The sequence below is a fragment of the Netta rufina genome, assembly GCF_964035555.1.
Source record: "Netta rufina genome assembly, chromosome: 1".
NCBI classification, from domain to species: domain Eukaryota; kingdom Metazoa; phylum Chordata; class Aves; order Anseriformes; family Anatidae; genus Netta; species Netta rufina.
In genome coordinates, this window is record NC_140123.1 from 65,060,915 (window position 1) to 65,078,785 (window position 17,871).

At 38.7% G+C, this 17,871-nt stretch overlaps 1 protein-coding gene across 3 annotated transcripts in view; it reads left to right on the forward strand.

Annotated features, from left to right (window-relative positions):
- The window catches only part of UXS1 (UDP-glucuronate decarboxylase 1), a 56,616-nt gene extending 40,575 nt beyond the window's left edge, over positions 1–16,041 (forward strand). For all 3 annotated transcript variants that reach the window (XM_084284622.1, XM_084284623.1, XM_084284624.1), the window contains 6 exons: positions 3,254–3,373; positions 8,281–8,324; positions 9,519–9,579; positions 11,007–11,064; positions 13,096–13,199; positions 15,209–16,041. In XM_084284622.1, the coding sequence (XP_084140748.1) occupies positions 3,254–3,373; positions 8,281–8,324; positions 9,519–9,579; positions 11,007–11,064; positions 13,096–13,199; positions 15,209–15,340 (519 nt within the window). In that variant the 3' untranslated portion in view covers positions 15,341–16,041. The remainder of the gene's footprint in view (positions 1–3,253; positions 3,374–8,280; positions 8,325–9,518; positions 9,580–11,006; positions 11,065–13,095; positions 13,200–15,208) is intronic.
- The last annotated feature ends 1,830 nt before the right edge of the window (positions 16,042–17,871 follow it).

Sequence of the window (17,871 nt, forward strand, 5' to 3'; positions counted from 1 at the left end):
AACTGTCCAGGCTTCCCTGGGAGATTTTTTTTGTCAGTGAATCTCATTGTCTGATGGAGAGAAGACAATTTCAGCTTTCCTTCCCCTGGTTTAATATGCAGGGAGTTCTAATTAATGCTTGCTGTTCAGATACATTCACAGACTTCACAAAGAAGAAAGTGTTTGACATTTTTAGTGGGAGAAGTTTGCCTGTTATGAACTTGGGCACAGCATTTGTTTCAGTTAACAGAACCTCTTGGCATTTCAGTTACATTTTGTATTGATCTGTTTTCTGAGACAGTCAACGCAGGGAGATAACTTTTCTTAAAAGGCTTGTAAAACTAAAATAGGCCTCTTTAAATTGTTATCGTAGCATCCTTGATACCTTGAAACTTTCTGGGGCAATGTTCTCCAGAACTAACTGGCAAAGACTCATGCTGAAGACTATGGAAAAGTTTGTTCGTGTCTGGGGGGAACTGCATAACTAATGCTGCTTTTTGACTGACAGCTGTAAAACAGTCTGAGGTTTGGTTCGGGGTGGGTCCTTCAGTATGATTAGCTTGTACCCACCTGGTTTTCTGTATTCCACTGCTTTTACATCAATTCAGTGGAGAAATTTCTGTCAGCCAAAACAGTCTTTACTGCATTTTTTCTGTCTTCTCTTGCCTTTGTTAGAGGTGTGGTCTCTGTGATTGTGTCTGTGATGGTAAATAATACAGTGAACTGAAGTGTCTTGATAGTCCGCAATGCTACATTTGATAAGTTTGCTCCCAGGCTCTTTTCAGATTGCTCAGGGAACTTGCTCTCTGAATAATCTGCTGGCAGAAGACATGGTCTTAAGCAGTAAGGACAGAAGCCAATTGACCACATTTGATCTCGGTGTCAGGGATTAGTCTCAAGCTCTCTTTTGTTGAGCAGTATAAACACGGGACAAAGAAGTTTTCTCCTTTCTCTAGGCTGTAATAAAAAATTATACCTGACTTACTGCCAGAACTCCAGGGAAGTGATTGACTTTGGTGGTGGGAATACTGTGGGAGGTAGTCAGTTGAAATTACTATGTTGTTGCTATTCAAAGTAACAGCACATAGGTAAGAGAGTACCACGAGTATTTGTAGGCAATTAATACAAAAAGGGGTTAAAAAGTACTCAACATGAATAAAGGATCATGTCAAAGGAGAAAAGAAAATTTAGGACAATTATTAAGGTATTGACTCCAAAATTTATTTGTGGAAGAGTTTCTTTTGAGAAGACAGAGCAGTTTTACAGGCACAAATGAATGTTCTGCTGCATAGAAAAGAGATTTTCAGAGCCGTATGCTGCTGAGAAAAGCTTTATGAGATGACACTATAAATAAAAAGTTACTCACTTTAAAAGACATTACAGTTTTTTGTGGAGAAAAAAATAAATAGAAGGGAGAGGAAGTACTGGATTTGCTTTGACTATGAGTAAGTGCCTATACGGCATGTGTTGTTTTCATTTTCTAGATCCCTCACTAGCTACCAGCCAATACTGGAAAACAAGGCTGCTTCTGTAGCTTGTGCTGTACAAGAGAGGCTTTTTGGGCAGCATTGTTTAATGAGTTATTTTTATCTTGAGTACTAGCTTCCAAGTGTCTCATTTTCAGTACTTGGTAGTAATGGCAATATCTGGAAAACCTACGTGAAATACAATCCCTCCCTGGAGGAGTCGGTCTCCTTTTAATACTGAGCGCTGGGGAAAGCAGAAGAACAAGAAACTCCATCAGAGTATATTTTTAGATACAGTGGAGGCAATGGCTTTGTAACATGCTGCTGAAGGTATATTTTTGACATGATTTTTTATTTGATAATTGCAAATGAAGAACATATTCCCAGAAAATGCATTATGTGTGGAAAGGGACTCTGCTCTTCCCAGGGTATCTCAGCAGGGTGAAGTGGGTGTCGTGAGGCTATTTTTTTGGCTCTGTTGTGGATGCAAGCTTGACATGTAACAAGACCCAAGACTGCAGCCTTTCATATGGCACAAGTTATCTGCTTGGTTAGTGTTAGATTACAATATGCCTGCAAATATAAATAACATTTGCTCATGAAACCTTACTTGCAGGTAAGCAGAGCTTGATGTTGCTTGGCGTTCTCCATACCAGGGATGCTGGGCTTTGCCTTTACTACTTGGTGTTTCCCATTTGTCAACACCAAGTAATATCTAAAGCATTGAACGTGCCTTTGCCCCTCTGACTCTCCCATTTGTAAAATGTTAATGCTACTGGTTTCACAGAATTGTTTTGAGTGTTAATTTGGTTATGAATCACTTGGAACTCCAAAAGATAATACAAAATGTTGTGTGTATCATCCGAAGGAAAAACTGAGTGTTTGTAACTCAGAAGTTTGTGCTTTTGAGTGCAACTGGTTTGGTTGAATCAGCAGCAGAAAGTTTGCTTTAGCTCACAAAGGCCAAGCATCCTTCCTGTAGGCTTTATCATGAACTGTGTCTTGTCCAAGTGAGTAAGTGTCAATAAACAGAAAATACTTGGAGAGAGATTACTTCTCACCTGCAGTCTCCCGTTGTTAAAACACTTTGTCCAGACGGTTTCCAATTTCATGTTTATTGCATTTTGCTTTGAAGCTTTGCGAAATATCCTCCAATATCCTCCAGAAAGGTGTTCTGGGAAATAGAAATGTGTTTTGGAGGAGGAAAAAAAAAAAAACAAAAAAAAAAACACACAACGAAGGTATCGAAGAGACCTGGATTATAATGCATGTATTTACACAGCTTAATAAGTAGCAGGGAGTTAAGCAACATTATGGTTGTGGTTACAAAGCCACTGTATAGCATTGGTAAGGATACTTAACCTGAGGCACACAATTTTTCTAATCTTTGGAAATGCTACCCTGGTATTATAATCTGATGATTGTGAGATTCCACTTACCTGAGAAAAAAAAAAAAACAACAACTACATAAGACCCAGGTGGAATAATTTGTTGGACGAGTACTAATGAAAATCATAAAGTTCTTGTTAGAAGAAAATGCCTGTGCTGAAATCATCAGCTGTTCTAACACTGATTTAAAATTTGCATTACAAATACCGAGAACTAGCATAAATTGTCTTGTTGTATGCACTGCAGTTTCCAGTAGCCTTGATGAGATGTTAGAAGTCTTTCATTGTGAGAAAACAATGGGTTTTAAAACTGTAGGAAGGATTCTAGGAAATCTTTTGGATAGGGGAGAGTAAATTTGCATTTTAGGAAGAAAGAGACTCTTATGAAGGTAGTTAAATTTCTTTTTTCTTTGCCCACAGGAAGGAGTTGAAGTCAGGGTTGCCAGAATATTCAATACCTTTGGCCCTCGAATGCATATGAATGATGGTAGAGTCGTCAGTAATTTTATCCTACAGGCCCTCCAAGGAGAAGCACTAACAGTAAGTAATGACCTGTCAGTGATGTGAAGAGTCCTGTGTCTGTGTATCGTAAGCTGGTGTGCTGTGAGGGAGTCTGGATTTCAGAAAACATGGAGGTTACCCCACCGCCAAATATACAAATTTTCAATATATCAAGCTCAAGCATATAGAATTGTATGTGCAAGGGTGTGTTCTGTATTGATATTGCTTTCCCAGGAAGAAACAAGGCTACCAGATGCAATCTGAGAAAGTATTTTAGTCATCCTGAACTTGAATCTCTTGTCTGTCACAACTCGTTCATGTGGTCAGGTTTAAAGAGTCATGGTTTTATATTTTTTTCCTTTCGAAGAACTGTATCCGAACTATTTCTGGAAGTTAGGTGTCAAAATGTCTTTCTGGAAGCTCGGATATCATCAAATTTTCTATGAGTAACGTAACATTGAAGGCCTTCAAGCTACATCATCACGAAAGCAGGCCAGAACTGGGTTTTGTTACCATTGACAACTGGTGTGGTATAGATGGCCTGCATCTATAGAGCTGAATTTTCATGCCTTCAAAACAAGTTGCCACATTCAGACTGTTTACAATGAATGGTTCTTGGCTCTTGATAATATTTAAACTATATCACAGCATTGTTTGGGAGAGTAAGAGCTGGCACGGGCCAGAACTCTGCCAAAGATGCTGCTGGTAGTTTAGCAATACAGACAGTGCCTGACCTCTGTCAGGACATGGTTCAGTGGTAGACTTATCAGTGCTAGGTTAACAGTTGGACTTAATGATTTTAGAACACTTTTCCCACCTAAATTATTCTTTGTCCTAATCCTGTTTAGTTTATTATTATAAAGTATTAAATACGTGTAAAATAAGTGTGAGGAGACATCCTGAAATAGGGAGAAGTAATTTGGAATCTGAGATAGGCTGTGAACTCAGGGAAACATTTGCAGTATGCGAGACATACAACAGAATTTCATGCTCATTTCTTAATGCTGCCTAGATTAGAAGAGTGAAGTGCCAGGACACCACTCAAAGGCTTCTGAACTCTTGTTCTGATTAATCACTGAAAATACCTGCTAACTGATAAATGTCTGATAAATAACTAAAAAGTTATACACACACACACACACCAGACAACTGTCTTGAGATTGAGATAGCATTCCTTCTGTTGGAGTCTATAAAATCCACAGTTCAACCAGGACTTCCTCTAGGAAGTTGAAGACAATCAAGGAGGGAAAGGATGAAAATTCTGTGGCAACTCCCGCTACTTTGGTTCTTGTAGAGCAAAACCTGAAACCATCGTATAAGCCAGCACTGAGACTGCGGATGCCAGGGCTCAGTCTGGGGTAGGTGACAAACCTGTGAGTCAGCGTGCCTAGCCTGTACTGACAGGAGTCTTTTCAGCACTGAATAGGCTGATTGCACAACCACGTGTAGTATGGGTGCTGGGGAAATGAGTCTGCCACATAAATTTATGCCCTACCTATTTGGAAATAAGCATTTGCCAACATAATTTCTGCTGTTTATGTGCTGGGACAGTGATCTTAAGCAATCAGAGAAGGAGATGTTATTTGCTAATAATCATCAAAAATAAGTAGTCGACTCTTACATATTTTTTTTGTTTGGCTGGAATTTTACATGTTGTACTACTGAAAGCTCATGTCAAGAGAGCAACCCCATGGGCTCTTTTTGTGGCAAAACTGCACTATAATATGATCTGAAATATGTGAGTGTTGTACAGCAACAATAAATTCTGATCCCCCTCACACACCTCAGATCATGGCAAGAATGAAGTGAATTATGATATAGTGAGACTCCATTTCCTCTCTGTACATTAGCACAGCTGCTGTAATTTATTTGGGAATAAATGTTTTTCCAGGCAGTAAATTTGCCTAGACTGAGGGTGTGTATTAATTAGTAAGCTTTGGGATTGGAGGATCCGTTAGCAAGGCTGTCTGTCTGGAAGAAATTAAAGGGATGCTTCCTTTTTGTTTTTGCTTGCAGCATTCAAAATTTCATTCCTTGTGTCTCAGGAACAACTAGTTATTGATGAAAAATGCAAGGCTTTGACAGAAATACATTTTTCAAACATGAATGTTGTGCCAGCCACCATACCACCAGGGTAATTAGTTGCCTGAAAACTGCTTTGTTCTTTCCATCTGTTTGATGGTGCCCTAGATTTGGGACTGATTTGTAATGCTTTGTGGGATAGGAGAAATGTATGTAAAAAGCAAGTCCCTGAACCAGTCCTTTCTTGATGTGATCCTTCTGATGTTACAGTGCAGCAGGCAGTCCATCAGACTTCATATCAAACTGCCCACATCCATCACAGTAACTTAAACCAAAGCAAGTGCACAGTACAAAAATCCACATGGGATTATTTTCCCTCTCAAAAAATTCCCTCATCCAAAAAATTCCTGTAGAGAGTTTAATTTTCTTACCCACTCAGGCATCTCCAAAAAGCTGCAGGTTGAGGGTGGTTCTGTTTGTTGCAAGACAAGAAGGAAATGAAAGCAGACAAGAAGATGGAGCTTTGTGCTTTGAGACTTTTGGTCGTTGAAGGACTTAAAATCATAGACTCATAAAATATCCCGAATTGGAAGGGACCCGTAAGGATCATCGAGTCCAACTCCTAACTTGGTTGTATCAAAATATGTGTGTGTAACCATATACTTATTTGCCAGTACTGTATGCTTCCAGGATAACGTCCTGGGGCATAAAGTTTGAGCTACTAAATGATATTTAGAAAGCTTATCTAGCCTGTAAAGGATCAGAAGGTACTTCCATCTGTTACATTTGCTCCCGTAGTGCATGTATGTAGTGAGCTGTTGCTGTATTTGGCCTCTAAAACATTTTTTTATTCAAACTGCTCAGCTTTTATTGAAAGTAAGCCTGTAATCTTTTGTAACCAGAACTGAGTGAAAACACTACCTGGAAGGGTTTTTTTTGTGTTTTTTTTTTGTTGTTGTTTTTGTGTGTGTGTGTGTTGTTTTTTTTTTTTTTAGAAATTTACTCCATTACTAAATATAGAGCAGTTATCATGTTTTAAAACATGCAATCCTTGGGATATCTCAGACCACCAAGAAGTCCAGACAGAGTCGGTGCTGTTCTTTGGGAGGCTTCTTTTTTTCTGTTGTAACTGCAAAACTGTCTAGACTTAATCAAGAAGGTAACAGAGGATAAAATAAAGGACTTTGCCTAGGATCACTGTTCAATAGGGAGTAACTTTCTGCCATTAAAAGTGACTGTACATGAGAAGAGAGCTAAGGGAAGAGTTGTTTAGCTAACCAGGTCAAATAAAATGAATTATTATCAAGGAGCAGTAGTTGAGACCAAAAAATATGTATATCCTTGTATTATCACAGAATTTGGCTGACAGGAGTATCTAGTATTGACCTTTTCAGAAACCACATGTACTTAATCTCTTGGTTCAAAGCAGTTGTTCAAGTGGAGTAAATTGATCTCACAAAGTGAGAGTCTTTTTAACTGCGTCTTTTTAACTACCTGCCTTTAAGAAATTACAGCCTATGCAGACATGCCCATCATTGCATTTTATTGTTGTGAAGGAAGGATTTATTAAGAGAAACTAAAAAGGGAAAACTGCATCGTATTTTCCAGCCACTTCCTGCATGTAGGAGAGGTAGCCACATTGGGTGACTTTGCACAAATCATGCACAAATGACTTAGTTGTATAAAACTTACCCCATGAGCCAAAACAAGGCAAACAGGAAGCTTTATATGTACACAAAATGTAACTCCTGTTTGCTTTGAGAGGCTACCAAGCTGTTGGTGTGTTCTCTTGCTGTATTTCTCTCAATGGATTATTAAGTAAATGCTTAAACCCCCAAGTCCTCAGGATCTTACCCAGTGCCTACCGAAATGTGAATTCTTTGGACTTTGAATCTGCCTCAGACAGTGGGCTTAACAAGCAACAAATGATGGCTTGTATACCAATTGTACTGTCTTTCCCGTCCCCTAAGAAAACAAACATGCTTTCAATTCTGTCCTTCCAAAAAGCTTTTCTGTTGTAGCAGTTTGGTGGTGAGATGTATGTGTCCTCACTTAAAATTAAGTGTTTTCACCATTTATGTATGCCTGCACATAGCTTTCAGAATTTAAGTATGTTTGTTATTTATGTTTAGTACAGCACACAATTAAGCTGTAAACAAAAAAAAGTCTGATACTATTATGCGCATTTTAAGTATGCTTTAATGTCTGTTTTGAACTTAAACAACCTTCTTGCTCCAAAGTGTTAACACATAACAGAGAACAAACACACACACACACACATACCATGGTTTTGGGGGGAAAAAAAAATCGGTACAGATGATTTGGGGAGTCATATTCACTAGAAATTATTCCACCTCCAGATAGTAATATTTAGAGAGCTGCGTGATTTTTTTTTTTGGTGGTGTCCTGATTCCTTGAAACACTTACTGCTATTTTTTTCTTTACTATTTTTTTTTTTTTTTTTAAGACCACAAATGTTTTGGTGGTCTCTTTGAAGTTGGCTGTTGTTAAAGAGCAAATAAATTGCTTGTCATAACCACATCATAGTATTCTGAGGTTTGCTTTAAATATTTGGTGCTCTTTTCTGGTTGAGTGCATGCTACAGCCTCTTTCAGCGTTCCAGCAGAGGACAAAGCATCACTCTGTCCTCAACTGCTAAGAATGTTTCCTACATGCAGAAGTCTGCATTAATGAGATGCAGAAGGGTATATTTACCGGAGACGCTTCCAAGAACAAAAAGACCTTCAAAGAATTGATGCTTTGCCAAAACTCTGCAAACACATCTTTTTCCATTTCTGAAACGCAAAGCTTGTGTTTCAGGTGCTTTTCCTTTGGACTTCTTACTAGGATAGTCAGGAAAAGATAATTGTGCTAGAGAGGACTTTTATACTTCTGTAACTTCTCTAATTTTCATCTGGCTTTAGGTCTATGGACCTGGAACTCAGACAAGGGCTTTCCAGTACGTCAGGTAAGCCTTGTTTATGCTGCTGGTATTTATTTGCTTCACTTGATGATTCTTTGAGCTTGACTGCATAGTTTGTACTTCATTTAAATCGACAAAAGAAATTATTTTCAGTTTTAGGCAAGCTTTACTTTTTAGAAGGGAGACACTGAAGTTTTTTAAACTATAAGGAAATAACACATCAGTTGGTTCAGAGCTTTGAGTTAAAATATTAATGTGTTTTCCCATAGAGGGAGAGCAAGTACTTGGTAGGTAGGTTTTTGATGCTACTTAAAGTCTGAGCAGTTTGCAAGTCCTTGGGTTTTAATGCAATACTGCCACCTTGTGCTTTTCTGCATGCTATGTGTGTGTTACATATGCTTTATTATTCCCTTCTGCGGGAAGGAACAGGCTGAGGAGATATTGCTGTAGATAACGTTTGTAGCATAAGCAAGGCCAGAATGTACTTGAACTAATGAAAAGTGAATCTAGGCCTTAGAATCTTCTGTCTCGCTAGCTAAATTTCAGGGCCAGGCTTCTGGGTTGCTTTCATCATGCTGCACTCGGTGGAAATGTTGTTCTTTCCCTCTGCTGAAAGTAGTAACAGTGTTGATAGAAGCTATGGAAACCCGTATCAGTTCAAAGCGTCCACTCCTTTCATGATTATAAGCTGTAAGGAACAAGCTGATAAATAGCTGATAATCCAAAATAACTTTGGGTTATTTTTCTGGGGAAAAGTAACACCAAAATACTCTTTTTAATAAAATTGTCTTAAAATTTGTGAGAAGACGATTCAAAAAACAAACTGCAAAGCAAGTAGTGGTGCTGTCATGTGCCACTGTCTAACAACTCACTCTGTTTGAAATGGGCTTCTAATAAGTTTGGGTACTGGAGCAAAGAGAAGGTATTAATTGTTTCTGAGTAACGTAGTTTTTCTTGATTTTTCTTTCATGTGCTCAGAGGAATTGTAGCCATTATATCAGAGACATAATCACCCTTTGAAAATAACCTGTAATTCAGCATATTTTACAACAGGGGCTGTGGAATAAATAACTAAGGAAACATGCACCCCTTGAAATATATGCTGTAAATCTGATTTCAGCATTTCTCAGCTGACTGATCTGCTTTACTGGAGCTCTGTGGAGGCAGCTCTCTTTTTAGACAAGAATATTATTTATAGGGAAGTGGAAATTGCCTCAATCTGTTCTTCCCTTTTTATAGTGATCTTGTGAATGGGTTGGTGGCCTTGATGAACAGCAATGTCAGCAGCCCTGTCAACTTGGTGAGTATGAGATCTCCACTCTTCTGTGTTTACTGTACAGGAGCCAACATCCTCTGTTTTCCTCCTTGTTACTGATGCTGACTTCTAGAAGAAATAAACAAACCAAAAAATCTCTTTCCATTATGAATAAACCCTGTGTTCGCTTTATAAATATGAAGAATGAGCACCTAGGTGTTGAGATGTGATAGTTTCAAGAAGATGAGAAATTTGCTATATTGTTTTTTGGTTTAGCAAGAAAATTCACATAATTAGAATATGAAAGAAAAAAATAGAGCAGGATGCCAAATCCAACCAAGAAAATAATTGAACTCTAAAAACACTGAAGCTCTTATCTCTGAACAAATGGAAATCACTTCATACTAGCTTTGATTGGAGGAAAATGGGATAGTATTTGATTGTGTAATTTTCTAATATTGTTAAGGTCGCTTAGAAATTAATTTTTTTAAATAGGATGTTTGCTTTGTGCCATTTGTTATCACCTTATCCTCAGCAGTGGATATAACAGTAGAAAAAGGATGCATATGCCAGATCACTTCTACATATGTCTATTTTTGCCAAATCAAGTACTCAACTCTGCAGGACAGTTTTTCACTTGATTTTTTTCTCTTTTTTTTTCTTTTTATTTTTAATTGTGGCTTTAGATTCATTTCTGTGTTTCCATCCAAATTTTTATATTCTTGAGCCCCATCACAAGTTTTGTCTCCAGAAAACTCAACGTTTAGATCTGTGTAGCTAAATGTTGAGCTGTCGATCAAACTATATGTAGTAAAGGAGTGGTAAAGCAAGGAATGCTAGAAATGTTAGGAGTTGAGTCTGATGAAGATGAGCTAATGCTAGCAGGAAGCTTTCAGCGTTTTATTCTGAAATGTTGAGATGTTTCTTATGTGCAGGTTTGTTGAAAAAAAATGTGAGAGTTAAGAAGGGCAGTGTTGTATAGGAAAGCAGATAGATCATATAATTATTTTTATGCAAGATGCAGTGAATTAAGAAGCAATTGTTTGCAGTGAAATTGGTTGTTTTTCCAATTTGGGTGAACTGAGAACTTGGTATTCTTCTTTAAATGAAGTCTTCATTATATTGTCTGTCCTCAACTCAGCAAAGTTCTTGAGTCCATGCTTTGAAACAATGATGTGGTTCTGTGGTCTCCAGAATTGTGGCTCATGGCTTTACTGTGACTAAGAGGTCCATTTGCCCTTTCATTATGTATCGATTTTTGGGTAATTCACACATTGAATTACCAAGGCAAATGTGATGGACGGCAGCTTTTCTAATGAATATTCAGCTGGTCAAGGTTAGAATAGAAATGAGTTATAATGTTGAGCTTTTCCATTTTAACACGACCTGTTTTAGAAATGTGTAATATCAGAAAGCTAACGTGTCTTAAGGTGTTCACTTGCGGTTTTAATGAATATACCTTCCCTTTCTAGGGAAACCCAGAAGAGCACACTATCCTAGAGTTTGCCCAGTTAATTAAAAAACTTGTTGGTGAGTATGAGTAATTCTTCAATGAAGCTCATGAAGCACTCATTGTTAAGATTATTATTTTTTGATTAGTATATGTAATATATGGATAATTTAATTGGGCTCTGGATTTCTTAATAACTTTATCAAAGTCAATCGTATCCTGACCATATAATTAAATACTAACTAGATAATCCAAATCCTCTCAGCTGAATGTAAAAGACTGCATGAATAGTTGAATGAACGCATTCTTTGTGTATCTGTATGATCTATACCAGTAATTTTACATAATGTTTATGCAAGTTACTAGATAATTACCCAAAAGTGAAGTCTTCCTCACTGCATGCTGTGAAAACATCTTACATCCTAGCTGAAATATGGATACTTCAGCAAGGTGGTTCTTCACAATCATGCAGGCTGTTCTCCTTCAATTACTATTAAAAAGCTTCATGCTGTGGTGACAGTCTTTCTCTACTTTTCTTTGATCTACCAGTGGCTTGTGCAAGCACTGCCAGCTCCTCCCTTGTTTGTGGCTTGGAAGAAAATACTGTGGCTTTCTCTTCAGACTTGCTCTGATATCTGTAGCGAATCAGAGCTCTCAAGAATGGAAGCAAATGGCTGTGTGCAGTCCTCTAATGTGGCTTCCTCGTGAGATGAAGCATGCTGGTGCCATTAGCCAAGGGGTTTTTATCTGTAGACTCTACCAGCCCTTCTGAGGGATCTATTAAAGGTGCCTGAAAAAAACAGGTTCAAACATGCAGTACAGAAGCTGATGCATGTGATGTTTCTAATAGAGGACTATCCCCACTGGAAAATGCTTGAGTTTACAGATCAGGGAGGGAAATTGAAAATCACAGCACCAAACCCACCTGGCAGATGAAATAATTTTTACCTTGTCTGTTCACAAACAGCTTGACTTGTTTCAATCTGCCTGGAGAGGCAATTTAATTCTACATCCGTAAAATCTCACAGTAGAGTGGCATGTAAACTGTTTGCTAGATTTCATTATATAAGTTGTCCTATATGTGTTGTCATGAGGTAAGACAAGTACTGTGGATGTTTAACAATCAGACTGAGAAGTATGGGCAAAGAACAAGTGAAGTCTTTTCACAAGGCAAAAGCGCTCACAGCATCACAGAACAGTTGAGGTGTGGGAGGGGACCTCTGGAGGCCATCTGGTCCAACCCCCCTCCTCAAGCAGAGCCACCTAGAGCAGGCTGCTCAGGACTGTGTCCAGGTGGTTTTGAAGTTTTCCAAGGAGTGAGGCTCCACAGCCTCTTGGGGAAAGCTGTTCCATTCATCAGTTACCCTCACAGTAAAAGTGTTTCCTTATTCTCAGAAGGAACCGCCAGTGTTTTCAGTTTGTGCCCGCTGCCTCTTGTCCTCTCTCTCAGCACGGCTGAGAAGGGTCTGGCCCCATCCTCTTGACACCCTCCATTCAGATACTTAACTACATTGATCAGATCCTCCCCCATACGGGACTCTACGCATCCCTTTGATGAGCTTTGTGAGGTTTCTGTCAGCCTGTTTCTAGTGTGTCAAGAATGCTGGACGACAGCACAGTCCCGGTATTGGTGTACCAGCCACTCGGTATTGACCCCTGGGATACACCAGTAGTTACGGGCCTCCAGCTAGACTTTGTGTCACTCACCAGCACCCTCTGGATCTGGCCACTTAGCTGTACGTCAAGAGCCTGTCTAGAAGGATCTTACAGGATACAACAGCAAAAGCCTCACAGGTCAAAGTGGATGCTCTCCCCTTAACTACAGAGGCAGTTATTTCATCAAAGAAGGTTATTCAAGTGATCGAGCATGACTTCCCTTTTGTGAAACCATGCTGAAATCTTTGTGAAATGTTTTTGTGAATCCGTGCTGTTGTAGGGCAGCTGGCTTACCCAGCTGTTGCATACAATGCAGCTGTGTCTGTGGAAGGCGTTTCAGTGGTACAATTATGAAGCAGAAAACAGCAGAAAGACCTAATGCTTCAGTAGGTAGAAAAGATAAATGCAAAGCATCGTGAATTGCAGATGATAATACGCAGTCTCTTGTTTGATAGGCAGTGAGAGTGAAATCCAGTTTCTCTCAGAAGCACAGGATGACCCTCAGAAACGAAAACCTGACATCAGAAAAGCAAAGTTATTGCTTGGCTGGGAACCTGTGGTATGTACAGCTGCATTACTGTCTTTGTGTGCGAAAACACAAGGAGGCGTACCATGTGATAAGGATATCTTTCAGTTTTCAGAATATTTGCTTAATGCAATCTCCAGGACAGTTCTTTAAAGGCTGTACCGTGCCTACAGTCTGTCATAAGTTGCCCTTGCTCATGATTGATGAACTGCTGGGTAAGATTGCATGCCCTTTGCCATGCAGAAGAGCATATTAGTACTGGCATTTTTAACAAACTTAAGTAGGAACAAAATATCATAGGCATTTTAGCTTTTTAATATGTATATTCTAAAGTGGTTGCCTCCTGTAAGCCTGACATATTCTTTGAAATATATTGTACATAGTTATGAGAGCCTAGTGAGTTTGCTGCCCTCATTCCTGTTTTCCTGGAGTAACGTGCATTATGGAAGGAAAAGATTGCTTTTAATTTCATTAGAATATTTTTAGAAAATCTACAGAGTAAGACTCTTTTTAAGAAGATTGATAACAACATTGCAACCAAAACATTTGTTTGGATTATTGGGGAGAAATACGAGAATTGGATGTTCTGTTTAGTTTTGAGTTCATTTAAAGGGAACTATGTGGAACTCGGGCAAAGCAAAATATGAACCTAATCAGAGAGAGCTGATGCTCTTTTTTTCTTCCTTATTGTTTGAAGTTCTGGTGGACAGAACTTAAACCAGAATAAGAAGCTCTCATTTTGGGCTACAGGTATCATATGTAGAGATGTTCAAGGCTTGTTCTCAGTGTAGATAAGCTTGGAACATGCTCGGGGCTAGTTGAACTTGTCTTACCATCCATAATAAAGTTTGTCTGTCCACCTCTGAAACTTGATTATTAGTTATCTGAGGTGGCCATGATAGTGATTATTCTGCACAGCTGGTATGTAAGAATTGCAAAATTCCCATGATCACTGTTACTTTCCTTCTCAACCTTTCTGGTGAAGTTAATTGTGCAAATCTATAGCGAAGCAGAGTTGATGATAAGAGCTGTTTTGGTGGTGAGGTAAGGCCTATTCAATCCATAGAAAGAGCATGACTTTCTTAGCCAGCTCCCCATTCTAGCTAGCATAATGATTTGTAAGCTTTTTCGGATTTTTTTCAGACAAAAATCTTTACAGGAAACCTGTGAACCCATTTAGTAAGTACAAGGCTATTAATAGAAAAAGCTCTGGACCCTTCTGAAATTATTCAGAGACACCAGATATTAACAGACCGTGCCTCAAAGCACAAGGAGGGTGAAAGGTGTTATGATCATAAAAGGCTTAAAGCAGTGGACTTTTATACCTCTGACCTGTTTTTGGTGCCGTCAGTACCAACATTGACTCTGAAGTAGCAGCACAGTATTGGTACATTGAGTTTCAGGCACATAGTTTTTGTGCTGCTTTTCTATCCTCCTGTATCGAAGATGGTATCAGCAAGCATGTCAGAGCATATGACTCCTGAGAAAAGTGGATAATATTTCTGTTGTTCTGCTCTACAGATCACAGTGTTTAAATACAGGCATAGAATATGAAAAAATATAATTATTTTAATAGCATTTAAGGATATCAAATGACACTGAATGCTAATTTGTATCCCTTCTTTCTTTATATCAATGCAAAAAACAAATCCTTCCACCTTTATACCTTTCTAGGGTATATACCATTCTGTGAGATTCTGCAAAAGGTGGTCTTTAATTTTTAAAAACAGAAAGGACTTAGATTTCTGTGTACTTCTCTTTTTTAATGTATAATGCTCAAATTCTGTAAATCTGTCAAAACATAACTGTCTGATATGATTTAAGTTTGTTAGTTTTTTTGCCTTATAACATTAGAAAATACATCTAATGTTTGAAAGCTAACAGATGCGTTAGCAGTGCAGAGATGTAACCAGTATGTGGTGCTGTTAATACTTATATTGGCAAAGAATTACAGGACTCTCTAGCGGTCTTGAATAGCTGTATTAAAGAAGGTGCTGTTGTGAACTCAGAGTAATAATGATTCTTTCATTTTTTGGGAACAGGTCCCATTGGAAGAAGGTTTGAATAAAGCAATTCATTACTTCCGTAAAGAACTTGAATATCAGGCGAACAATCAGTATATTCCCAAACCAAAACCTGCAAGGATGAAAAAAGGAAGAACAAGACATAATTGAAGACTGTTGGTTGAACAGGAAATGCCCTGCTTGACATTTGACGGATGTAATTTTCTTTTCTTTTTTTTTTTTTTTTTTTTGAAAGAGACTTTGAAACAGGTATCATGAAGAACAAACTGGAATTTCATTCTGAAGCTTGCTTTAAAGAAGTGGATGTGCCTAAAAATAACAAACAAATATTCCCCTTCCCCTGCAAATCTTGCCTTGCACTTTTTAAATCTGTCTTTTTATGTAAAATAGAGTAGAAACATCTTTTAGTATCTTCAAGTTTTATATCTTGCTGTGAGATCATTTTGTTGTGACTGTCCTTGACAGTTTTATTTACTGGTTTCTTTGTGAAGCTGAAGATAAACACAAACGGGATGGAAAATACCAATTTATTTATAAAATGGGTACTATAAAATATGAGATGTTACTATGCATAAGAAAAAAGCTAGTGGTATTGTCAGATGAGAGACACTGACGCCTAGTATAGAGGAGTTTAAGAGAATTCTGTATGAGAGCTTTATGTATTCTTTAAATGAGAGATTTTTTCAAAGGTTTAGTTTTAGTTGTACACTTGAATTTGAGATATTTTCATTGATTACCATGGATAAGGATATTTTGAATCACTACTGTGTTGTGCGTACTCTGGGAATAAAGTTAATGTATTATTGGTTACAGTGGTTGAATATGCTATTTTAATAAAATATTGAAACTTCTATTTACTAGTTTGTGTTTCACTGTGGCCACATCTCTGGCATACACAATATATACGCAGATGTGTAATTAATTAGGAAGTAACATAAATAATTGTAAATAATTGGCTCAAGGTTAATAGCATTTTGTCTTGCATTGCTCATCTCTTAATAGCTACACAGGAGGGGATGTGGGATGTTGAAACAGATAGGAAAAAAACATCCTGATTTATTTCAATTCAGGCAGTTGATAGTGATGCAGTAGTATAAGATTTTCTTTAAGCCATGGCTGCTAACTTCACCCTCCCTAATTGAGGAAATGTTTCTATTTTAAGCATTTATTGAATTGCCAGTAAATGCTTACAACTTCAATAACTATGCCTGTCATCCTAAAGAAATAAACTATAATTAAATTGTCCAGTTCCGCAGCGCAACACACCAAAGGCTGAATACCTAGAAGGAAGAATTGGCAGAGGGCTTTTAAAAGGTATTTTGGCTTAGCGCCACTCAAAATCGAAAATCCTAAATCTCATCAAGCAAAGTGACTTGAATTTATCTCGTTAAAACTTGATGTTTCGTTAGCTTTTGAGGAACAGCTCCTTTACGTTTTTGAGGTCTGCAGACTGATGGTCAAGGTGGGAGTTACCTGCTGGGCTGACCTGTCACCCAAACCCAGGGAGGGCTCTGGGGGCAGTGTGGTATTTAGGTCCCCCTGTCTGAGCATGCCATCCACCAAAGCTGTCTGAACCTCCTGGTTGCAAGGCTTGGAGGGTCATCCAGGCTGTCTGACAAAGCTCCCCAGGACTCCACAAACAATTTGGGGCAAAGGTATTCTTTCTCCTCATAATTACTTCTCATTCAAATTGCACTGTTGGACGCCAAAGCATCTATGAAGAGGTGGTGCACAAGAATTGCTGGATGCAGGGTTGCATTTAGAGCAGCCACTGAGCAAGAAACAGGAACTGTTGGGTACCAGCTGCTGTTTCCAGGGCTGCTTTTCATTTTATTCAATGGCTTTAGTGTGAAATACGTAAACTGCACTGGAACAAACATGCATCTGGAGACTGGCATAAAATGTGTATTTTCAAAAAAAATCCCTCAGGAAGTCTGAATGTTTGCATGCTACAGATCTGAATTTAAAAGCTTTTTACTTCACAGCCTGACCTCCCTCACAGAAGGGGCAAATTGGTCAGAGGGCAAATGCCTGGTGCTGATACAACCCATTTGTCAGTATGTGGTACGCCTCCCGCTGGGACTGAGTGACAGACTGTATTGATCTGTCACTTTTCTTGTGCCATTTCTAGCTTTTGTTGCAGTGGTTCCTGGTTCAGTTCCCATATCCTTTCTGTATGCTGTCTTCTAGAAACAGCAGCCGAGGTGGTGTTGCCCTTTGTGTTTGAAGCCAGTGGCTGGCTTTCTAGACAGTTTGAAAAGCATGAGTCGTGGGTGTTAAAACAGAGTCCGCTGGTGCTGAACACTGAAAATCTAAGATAATTTCAAGTTTTGTTTGGTCTGAGCCTTCAAAAAAGCCATGTAGGTTTGTGTGTTGGTGCTCTCTGTCCCCACCTGGTGCTACACATCCGAGGAGGAGGAAGGCGTTGGGTGTGCAGGGAGTCACAGGTACGAAACAGCTGCTGCCACTTGAGCAGAGCCACTTTTGACAGAGGACGGTGGAGTACAGCGGTAAGCCAAGCCATGTTCTCATCTCAATGCCCAAGCACAACGTGTTGCTTTTTTTTTTTTTTTTTTAAATAGGAAATTTGGGAGTTGGGATTTCCTGCTGTCACCCAGGCAAGCAGGCAGGGTTAAACTAACATGACCTATGTTACGTGGTCCCTATTTAGTCACAGTGAG